Source organism: Siniperca chuatsi, linkage group LG15 (assembly GCF_020085105.1).
Source record: "Siniperca chuatsi isolate FFG_IHB_CAS linkage group LG15, ASM2008510v1, whole genome shotgun sequence".
NCBI classification, from domain to species: Eukaryota; Metazoa; Chordata; class Actinopteri; order Centrarchiformes; family Sinipercidae; genus Siniperca; species Siniperca chuatsi.
Window position 1 is genome coordinate 26861096 of NC_058056.1, and position 10518 is coordinate 26871613.

At 41.7% G+C, this 10518-nt stretch overlaps 1 protein-coding gene across 5 annotated transcripts in view; it reads right to left on the bottom strand.

Moving 5' to 3' along the window:
* The window catches only part of ppp2r5eb (protein phosphatase 2, regulatory subunit B', epsilon), a 55119-nt gene extending 45210 nt beyond the window's left edge, over positions 1–9909 (bottom strand). Inside the window, exons 1-2 of one of the 5 annotated variants that reach the window (XM_044166102.1) lie at positions 9511–9909; positions 1246–1406 (exon numbers count right to left, since the gene is read on the bottom strand). In XM_044166102.1, coding sequence (XP_044022037.1) covers positions 1246–1402 — 157 coding nt within the window. In that variant the 5' untranslated portion in view covers positions 1403–1406; positions 9511–9909. Of the gene's footprint in view, positions 1–1245; positions 1410–5845; positions 5993–9314 lie in introns of those variants that run through there. The other 4 variants (XM_044166101.1, XM_044166100.1, XM_044166098.1 and 1 more) reach the window with 4 other exon arrangements.
* Between the last annotated feature and the right edge of the window lie 609 nt (positions 9910–10518).

The following is a 10518-nucleotide window of genomic DNA, read 5'->3' on the forward strand; positions in this document are numbered from 1 at the left end:
ATGGCGGCATCTCTGGAGGCAGAGAGCAGACAGACACACGCTCAGCGCGTGGTTTACATGCTAAAAGACAAGCTGGGGTAAAGGTGAAGCTAATGTCGAAAAATCACTGCAGAATCTTGACACCACGAGGCAAATATTTATTGGCTATACTAACTCATGTTGTGCAGCTAAAAAATGTTTAAACCCAAAGAACTTTATTTTATATTTAATACAAGAGTTTTCAAAGACACCAAATATGACTGAATTTCAGGGATAAATATTTAAAATGATGCACAACTACGTAGAATAGTTGACATGCAACAAAATGTCCGAGGATAGTCATCTTCAACCCGTGGACTACCAGGTGCCCCTAAAAGTCCACCATCAAGTCCTTAAAGAAGTTAACACAATTTATTTGTCATTCCAGGTGAACTCACCTCAGTTAACGGCTTAAAGTTGCTGTGTTGTAAAGGCTCTTCTACACAGGGGGGGCGTTTCAGCCCCGTTTTTCACCGCGTCTGACTGAACAGACAGCCTACGCTTCTATTTTAGTCAGCTGTCTACAAGGGCTCATGGTTTGCGCACATATTTTTGCGCTTCAAATCTATTTCCTTCCGTTTTAGGCGTGTAACTACAGCGATTGTACATTGCTTTCCGCCATCCATAATTTGCATTCCTCTACTCGGCTTGTTTACAAGTCGCTGGCGCAAACAGGTAATTCAACAGTAGGGCTGTCACCTTTTATTTGAAATGCATCTGTTGCATGCCTTGTTGCCCTGTCAGCAAACTGGCTTTGTAAAATGCATGTGCTTTACAGTAACTTTAGCTTTTCACTCAAGTGAGGCGGTGAAGGGACCACGAATGAACGGAGATAGTTTAAGATTAATTAGAACAGTGTTAGTTCCCTTTCAGTTTAACTTGAATTTTTGAAAAAGTGACTGCGCACGCCAGACTTCAAGAATCCTAAATGGAGAAGTCACAAGTTAAAACCGTGTTGAAACTGATCTACATCGGACAAAGTTGCACCTAATGAAGCAAGACTTTCATTGACAAGCTTCATTTGTGAAACACCCTTCTTATCTGTGATCTGTTCATAATAAATATAATGTGATTACTTTTGCAGAAACATAGCTACACGTGGATTTCAGCAGTTACTTAATGTGAGTGTTTGGCGGGGTTATCACCCCTTCAGCCTCCCACGCTTCATCCCCAACTTTCACACACACACACACACACACACACACCCACACCCTCCTCCCCCCTTACCCTTGAGCAGTGGCAAGGGCGTGAGCTCTATGGGTTTGCCCTGAGAGCGGAACTGGGACGAACTCTGCGACCGCTTCTGCTTGGCCTTCCTGACAGACTTCCGTGAAAATCCGTCCACTTTGTCCACAGATGGAGATGTGGTGGCTGCCGAGGACATAGCCCTGCTGGGAGAAACACACGGGGGTTAACACAATCTGAATGTATGGAGCCCTAAAGTGTTCAATATTAAATAAACAAATAAGACACTAGGAATAAATAGAATCTATAAATGAACCAATAAATTGTGAAATTATTCAAAATAATCTGTTTCTTGCTCAGCTCCACAGCCTTAAGTTTCTTCTTGATAGTGAGCTCATGAAAGCAAATTTAAAAAAAAAAAGAGAAAGGAAACCACATAACCACTGACTTTTTTTTTTTTTTAGCTCTGTATCAGTCTCACAACAAACCTGTGCAGCCACAGCAGACGGCCTCATTTTCCCAGCATGGGAGACTATTTAAGCCTTAGCTGTACACAAACACACTGCCTTCCTACCTGCCAATGGACCAACACACTCAACACACACACACACACACACCAAAAACACCAGAGTCTACCCACAACAATGGAGCTTGTTCTGCGGCTGCGAGGCGTCGCCTCAGTGGGAGGAAGCTGAGGAAACGTCCACTGCTGTGTGTTTGCTGCTGATTATGTCTAAGGATCTTCTAACAAACTGGCTGCTTAGGCAGTGACAACAAAAGAAAGCCACAGAAGAAGTCACACTTTTCACTGCAAACTACTTTTCTGAATCACACCCGCACAAGATTTCTTTTTCCAGCCGTCAGAGGGGACGAGGAACCGTCTGATGATACCATAGATTAGTTGAGACACGGTACGAGACACAAGGCTGTGATGCTCATTAACACTCGCTTTTTTTTTTATCACATAACTTTTTAACCTCACCGCAAAGAACGTAAAGATTGGTCTGATGCATTTTAACAGCTATTACATGTTAACGTGCTGATGTGACGATTAGCATTTAAGCCTTCTAACAATTAATGTAACTGAGGTTCAATGTTCATTCTTCTTGATGTCAGAAACAGCATTTCAGAAAAATATCTCAACCACAAGGTCATTTTAGTACGTAGCTGTTCTGGATCTTCCTCAGCAAAGTCAATCCCAGATATCATGGACTTGTTGAGGTTTAAATTTAAAAAAAAAAAAAATGTCTGAGCACTTTAAGGACTTTATGGCCCATGTTGGCTTAAAAGCTGAGGTTCAAAGTCCATTCATGACCTTGGAAACAGCAGTTGAGGAGACAATCTCACCACAAGGTTGATTTAGTACCTGTTCTGGCTTTTAATGGAACATTTTAGCTTGTCCTTTTTGAATACCTGGATGGCTATGTGTGCGTTTCCCCAAAGTGTTACATCTGCTAGGTTTTTTTGGTCATCTTATTGGATAATTAGTGTAGCATATATATATATATATATATATATATATATATATATATATATGTGTGTGTGTGTGTGTGTGTGTGTGTGTGTGTGTGTGTGTGTGTGTGTGAGCTGTCGTAATGTTTATTCATCTGCCTCATATATTGAAACGTTGTACTAAACAAATACGCAATAGACCAGCAGCAATATGCATACAGATATCAAGCTAGCATGTTACCATTTTGCATATTAATGTCACATAATCACATTTACAATGTCAACATGTTGGCATGTTATGTTTAGGACTGGACCAACGTGACTGACATTACCATCCCCAAAGATACATGACTTAAAATACCGATACCGTATCAATATCAAGTTTCAAACTCCATCTAATCCTACTTATAATGGAATCGATCTACAGACTGAAGCTTAACTTACAGTCAAGTAATTTAAGTGTCAATCTAATTATTTTCTTAAATCGCTGTGTCATGGACTGATGTCAGGAGAGGACAAAGACCCTGATCCAGTCCACACTAACTCAGCCGGATGACATGAAGGTCCAAGAAGAAATGAATTAGAACTCAGAGCTAAAATCGTTACGTAATAAGACATGAATGAGACGCTGCAGGCCGTACTCTGCGCTGGCTGCATCTCTAATGCGCCGTCAAAGTCACACAGGCAGTCATACAGTATGTCCACCAGGCCTCATATATAACAGTGGACAGAGCGGACAGAGGAGAGGCACTGGGACACACTCAGCCTTCAGTACAAACACACACACACACACACACACACGTCATCCTGCTGCCTGAGGATATGGACAGCACTAGCTGACAGTGCAAGCCTTTTACAAGCTATGTGAGGCTGCACAGCTGATCATCCATCATATTCAGTGCAATGCAGTTTTGAAAGTGATTAATGACGCAAACATACAACGTGATCCTCACACATCTCTTCTCGTTATCAGTGTAGATACGAGATGATGGTTTAAACAATCACCTGACTTAAATACATGACTTTTGCTGTGTGATGTGGTGCCAGTCGTTTAATAAGCCTAATAAGCCTAATATTACACTTATACTAAACTTCTGACGTTGGTTCTTTATTGCATGCGAGGCAGGGCGCCTCCACTATAAAACACTGCAGGAACCCTTGCTATTTGTCTTGTGATGAATGTTAATTGTTAGGTCAACTGACGGAAAAATTAATCGCAGGCAATTTTGGTCATCAATTAGTCATTTAAGTAAATTGTTAAGCAAAAAATGCCAGCAGTTGGATTCAGCTGCTGCTTTTTAAATCACTGTAAATTAAATATCTCTGTATGGTGGACCCTTTGGTTGGAGAAGACAATCATTTAAAAACACGTAACCACTGGGATTAAGGAACGCGTGTCGGGTAATCTTCACCATTTCATGATATACTAAACGATTAATTCATCAGAGGAAAAACTAATTGACAGATTGATCGATAATGTCTCAAAAATATAATCTAACTCATAACTACGTACATTTACTTTAACTAGTGCTTTTATTTACTACTAGACATATTCAAACATGACAAAATCAATTACATGCAGATGATGAGAGTCATCTGTCAACACGGCTCACCGTCTTCTCTTTCACAACCACACAGCTGCTAATGATCCATCTGTGTGAAAGCCTTCTGCTGGGCTTCAGTAGAGTCAGCAGGGTGAGAAAATACCTCCAGCTGAACACTGATCTGTCTTATCGGTGGCTGCTGGGTTTAACCCCTCCACCAGGCAGTCTGGCAGGTAACTCGCCATTAATCTGAAAGTCCTGCTGTGTTCTAAAATCGGTGTTGGGTGGTAAAAATAAAACTGTGGCTGAACACAAAGCATGATTGAGACTGTGCAGGACGTGAAGAAAAATGTACACTTCACGCCCTAGTTGACAGTTTTGCCTTTCAAACTTTGGCACGGGACTATTCAAATGTCATACAAAAAGAGTCCCAACAGCAGCCCAGCCTTATCGCAAGCATCGGTGAACACACAAATAAAAACTGCAAATTGACACCTCAACACCTGTTTGGTTTTTTTTCTGTGCGCAGCTGAGCCTCGCAACGACCAGACAAAGCAGGCCTCTGAAAATCACCTTCACTCGGAGATTATCTCCGGCTAACGGCTTAAGGTGGAACAGCTTTGACGTACACACTCTTTGACACCTTTGTGACAAATCAGATTTTATTTCTGTAAAACGGTCAAATCCACAGTTCCAGGAGCTGTGATGATGGAGAGGAGCAGCAGCTGCCATCAGATATCCAAAAAAAGTTTAGCTCACAGGCTAAAGGGTTTTTCTTTTTTTTTGGGGGGGGGTTCCTGATCCGAACTGAGGATCTAAGAAAAGAGCATGTGCCACAGAGGTGAAACAATTAGTTGGTTAATTGATTGTTTGATGGACAGAAAAATCAATCTGCAATTATTTTAATAATCCAATTCATTGTTTTAGTCATTTTTTTGGAGCAAACACATTATCCGTTCTCTGGTTGCAGCTTCAATGTGGAGATTTGGTGCTTTTCTCTGTTTTATATCATTGTAATCTGAATTTCTTTGGGTTTTGGACTGTTTTAAGACATCACCTTGGACTCCGGGAAATTATACATTTTATAGACAAAGCAATTAATCGATTTAACGGGAAAATGATCAGCAGATTAATCAATAATAGAAGTAATTAGTTAGTTGCAGCTCTAGTGTTATATGCTGTACAGACTGTAAAGCCCTTTGAATTTGTGATTTTGGACTACAGAAGTAAAATTGACTTTACTTTTAACTAAGCAGTTTTTGAAATACTACCCTCTCACACACACACACACACACACACACACACACACACACACACACACACACACACACACTGCATCCTAATACAGGCTTCAGTCGCTGCCGGCTGTATTAAGTCATCCTTAATGCAGCCGGTCAGCTTCATTCAGCTCTGATTAAACAAACTCGTTTTAGGATGCATCTGTGAAGTTGTACATCTCGATAAGCAGTGAGGAAAAAAATTCATCATCAGTAAGCGACTCTCAGTTTCTGCCCCGCTACATCACCAATGGCAACAGTGAATATTCAAAGAGCTGTCAATGCTTTCGTGCTTTCGGTGGAAAAACTACAATCACTCTCCCTCAGAAAAATCTTAAAAATACACAGAGTTACTCCATCTCCACTTACCTGTGCAAAGGGGCACTGGAATCCCCATGTACAACCATCAGTCCCTAACTGTCTCTCTCCCTCTCTGACCGGCCGGCTAATGGCGAAAACACTCCAGTGCCACCACAACGCACGAGGGAGAGCAAGACTATGGTGGCTGGTCAGGCGTATGGCACCCAAGCACCAAAGCCATTCCCCTCCCATGCCTCTTACATAAGAGACCAGATGACATCCAAAGAGGCTCGGGGAGGGTGGGATTAAAGAACAAGGAGGAAGGAGAGAGGAGGGGGCTCGGCGAACAACGGGGAGAGCAACAGAAAGGGAGGAAGAGGAGGGAGGGAGGAAAAGGAGAGAGGGAGGGAGCTGCTGTTCGACAGGAAGTCAACAAATAGGCAACGGCAAGGCAGAGCGAAAGGAGCTGACGCGAGAGAACAAAATGCACACACAAACACATAAAAAAGGAGGCTGGCAGGAGGAAAGCTCGGGGATCTCACGCGTGGGCCAAAGTTAAAATTCAAAAATCAAAAATCAAACATCGCAGGATTTTTGACTCAACTCTGGGTATGAACACTAGTTCCTTTACTGCAATTCTTCATCTGAACTCAAGTGTGATTTCTAGGGAAACAAATTTAATGTGAATATGAAGAACAAGCAGGTAGAGGCATTCACTCCTGATTTCACTAAATCAATTCAGAAAATTGCGAAATACAGTCTATTAATCCAGAAAGACAACATTTAAGCTACAGCACGACATTTATACTAACATACAATCTCCTATCATGATGGATATTATTATCTACTGCTGAGATACTTTAAGGACTTGTGATAAAGATTGTCCCAAAATATTAATATTGGGCTGCAACTAACGATTGATTATTTTACTTATTGATTAACCAGTTTACTTATCAGTTCTCAACGCTCTTGGTGACGCCTTTAAATGTCTTGTTTTGTCCAACCATCAGTTCAAAAGCAAAATATATTAAGTGTATTTGCAGAGGGCAGCTACAAAGCATCATTTGTGACTAAACATGTCTGTTGTGTCTAAACACAAGAAATTTTAATATATTAAGTTAAAACCAAAAACTGCTGCAACTCCGAGGACAGGTCAGCAACAAATTATTAATTTATTATTATAATATTATTATTAATTACTCTACAGACTTAATAAAAGATTTAACCATTTGGTCTATAATATTTCAGCAAAGATATTCAGTTTTGAAAAATTACTTACACGATTAATTGATTCTCAAAAATTACACATATACGTACACGTACGTACATACTCTAATACATGTGTGTGTATCTGTGTTCACATCCTGTGGTTTGTTGCATTCACAGAGGAGAGCTACAAAGCCTCGTTCATGACAAACACAGACAACTAAAAGAATTGTCCTGAAAGCATCATATTAAGTTTAAGTAATAAAAAAAACTCCTTCAACTCTGCAGCCATTACAGACTCCAGAAAACATTAGGTTTGCTCTTATAAGACGAAGAAACCCGGCAAATATTCACATCTGACAAGCTGGAACCAGAGAGTTTATGGCATTTAAAAAAATACTTCACAATATGATAATGTGATTATCAAAACTGTAGTTTTTTTGGCTAATTGGCTAGTTGTTTCAGATGTGTAAACTGTGCACACACACACTCAGCAAAGTACATCTGTGCTCACATCCCGATGTTTGCATTTACAAAGCTGACCTACAAAGCATCGTTCATGACAAACACAGGAAACTAACAGAATTGTCCGTAAAGCATCATATTAAGTTTAAGTTAAAAAAAACTCCTTCAACTCTGCAGCCAACCGATTCCAGGAGACCAAGAGAGCATCATGCCTATCAAAATGACAAATTATTTATGCAAAACAAAGAGGGCCGGTTATTTTATACACATTCATTTCCTAGAGTTACTGATAAATGGATAACTGGTCCCAGCACTAATTATATCAGTATGAATCCCATATCTACTACTCACTAATTGAGAAAGTATCCTGTTGCCATTATTGATTGAATGCTGCAATCTGACAGCGCATCTAATTGGTGTGATTCAGTCATGGGATAATTACGCTGTTCACGCAGTCCAGAACAAATGAACTCAGCAACTTTCGAGCACACATGCACACACAACCGTACAGAGCTGATAAGGAGGAGGCGGTTACTCCACCAGTGGCATCATAAAACACAGGAGACTTTGGATGTTAAGCCATCTCAGCCACGGCTGGACCTGCCCTCAGCGTGATGTGACATTCATAAACCTAGGAGATGAGCTTGTGCGACACGCCTTCACACACAAACAAAAAAAGCACACACACACACAATGGCACTGCAAATACCATCACATGTAATGCATAACCACACCTGGTTTCTGCCATGCTGCTGTCATTCACCCATAACTGACATGGCAGAGGCCAAAATAAAAGTAAAAGTTTGAGCTCACAGAAGAAGCTTGTTTTTCTCTGTATACAACAAGTACACTCCATCACCCCTTGTCTTTATCTTTCTGTCTCTCTCACCATGTTTCTGTCTCTCATCACTACAGTGTCATTAGTGGTGATGATCTCTCTCTCTCTGACTGGTCTATGCACACTACACAAGATGTTGAAACGACGTTGGCGGATACAAGAAAACATGACAGAGCGGTGGCATATTTAAAAAGTCAGACACAGTATCTTAGTGCAAAGCCAGTCAACGTTCATATCGGATTATCACCACACATTTGACAGTTGGCTTCACTTGACAGGGAAGCTAAACTTGTCTCAGACCAGATTCAAAGGGCTTTTTTTTTTTTTTTTTCAACCCATGAGGATTAAACATCAGCATTTACTTTTAAGCAAACCTGCCCATTTACCGAATGCTTTCCTGACATCAGCTCTGCCTGGACAGATCAGTCGCTAAGCCACTACCTATGCCAAATAACATAATAAAGATTGTACAGTGTAATTTGATGTCACATATTTACTGTTATCAGCTGGAGCAGCAAAGTAGGCCATCAACTGCCATAAGGTCAAAAATCAAGCCGTTTGGGAGAGCTGGCGTTAGCTTGGCCATGTTGGGCCTGGCAGCAGCAAGCAGCATAATATTCAAAACTTGACAGCGCGATAACCTCACTAACGTTAGCTAGCTAGCAACCATAACGTTAGCTTGCCGATTAACCGTTACAAAGCGTCTGGATTTAACGTATAAACCGTTAGGTAGTTGTCTCCTCAGAGTACAAAACAAAACTTATATAATTACCAACACAGAGGCAATACAGCCCTTTTTATCAAAGCTGTAAAGCTTAATTTCAGAAAACGGCATTTTAGGTAGCTAGCTATCATCAGTGCTACGGCTACCGCGGGTTAGCTCAAGTTGAACATGTAGCCATAGCTAGCTCATTAGCCGCCACCAGCTAGCTTTCAGTGCATCTTGCAAAGCAAACACAAGAAGCTGACATGAAAACATTGAATAGATCAAATCTAAAATTGACATGTGTGCTAATAAAATAACGTTACCTGGGCGGGCTTGGGCGATCACCCATCATCCCAGATGTAAATACAGGGGCAGTGCTAATGCTGCTACCGTTAGCTAGCGCCCAAAGACTGACAGACCGACTGGGTTGGGAAACACACACCGTCCCGAGTCCAGACCCGAGCCCGACAAGCTGCAGCCGACCGAGTGGCTGTTACCCCTCCAATCGTAGTACTTTACCTTGATCCTTTGCGGTTCGCAACGGAGACGGCGGCGAGGAGTTATCCTATGTTTGGAAATCTATCGGGCTAACTGTTAGGCTACCTCCAGCTCGGTGCAGCCTTTCCCAAGCAGCGGCGGAACAGCAGGAAAAATTCGGCCTGAAACAGCCAAACCCACGAGTACCTTTTTCCTTCCAACGGAATAATCCTCAAACTCCCATTAATAACAAAATACGTGCTATATAAAACGATTAGGTTAACGCAATTACATTCCTGTTGCTGATTCAATTGCTTGTCTTCCCCCAAACCCCTGTTATTTTGGTATTTTCCTTAGCTCGTTTATGATTCGGGGCTGTTTCTTTTCACCCTATTGTCAACACTGCTGGGTTGAGACCATGGCACACATAACAGAAACGCACTGTAGCGTGCTTGACGGGTTAAGATCGACGTACGACGGCGATTGGCTGCCGGGGGCAATGTCGAGCGTTGTGATTGGACAGCGGGCGACGTCAATCACCGCAGAGGGAAATGAGGCTCTGAATCCGTCATGTTAGGTGGAGGGGAAGGGACAAGGAAAGAGATCGGGGCAGAAAGCAAAGTGCCATCTCCGGCACACGGCGTGCTGGAATGAGGCTAAACCTGTCCGAGGCCCAGCCCTTCGCTTCCACACTTCTTACCCGCACTCTGACGGCCGATTTGACCCATCTTCACTGTACATTTATTTTTTATTCCAGCCAGCTTCTCAGCTGTGTGAAGAGAGAGTGCATTTCCCTGCAAGAGAGGGATATGTTCGCAGGAACAGAGTTACATAACTATAATATATAGGTCTACTATGAATATAGCTAATGAGCACGTCCATGGGCGTGCACTTTAGGGGGGTGAAGGGTGGGCAACGTGTTGCAATATTCTACACCTTGTTTAAAATAAGACCTTTCTGTGATCGTTTGTGTTCATAAATAAAATTAAAGTTTTTATGTTCCAAGTTTGCAGCCTTGCTAGAAAATTAAATGAATGAAAACAATAATGT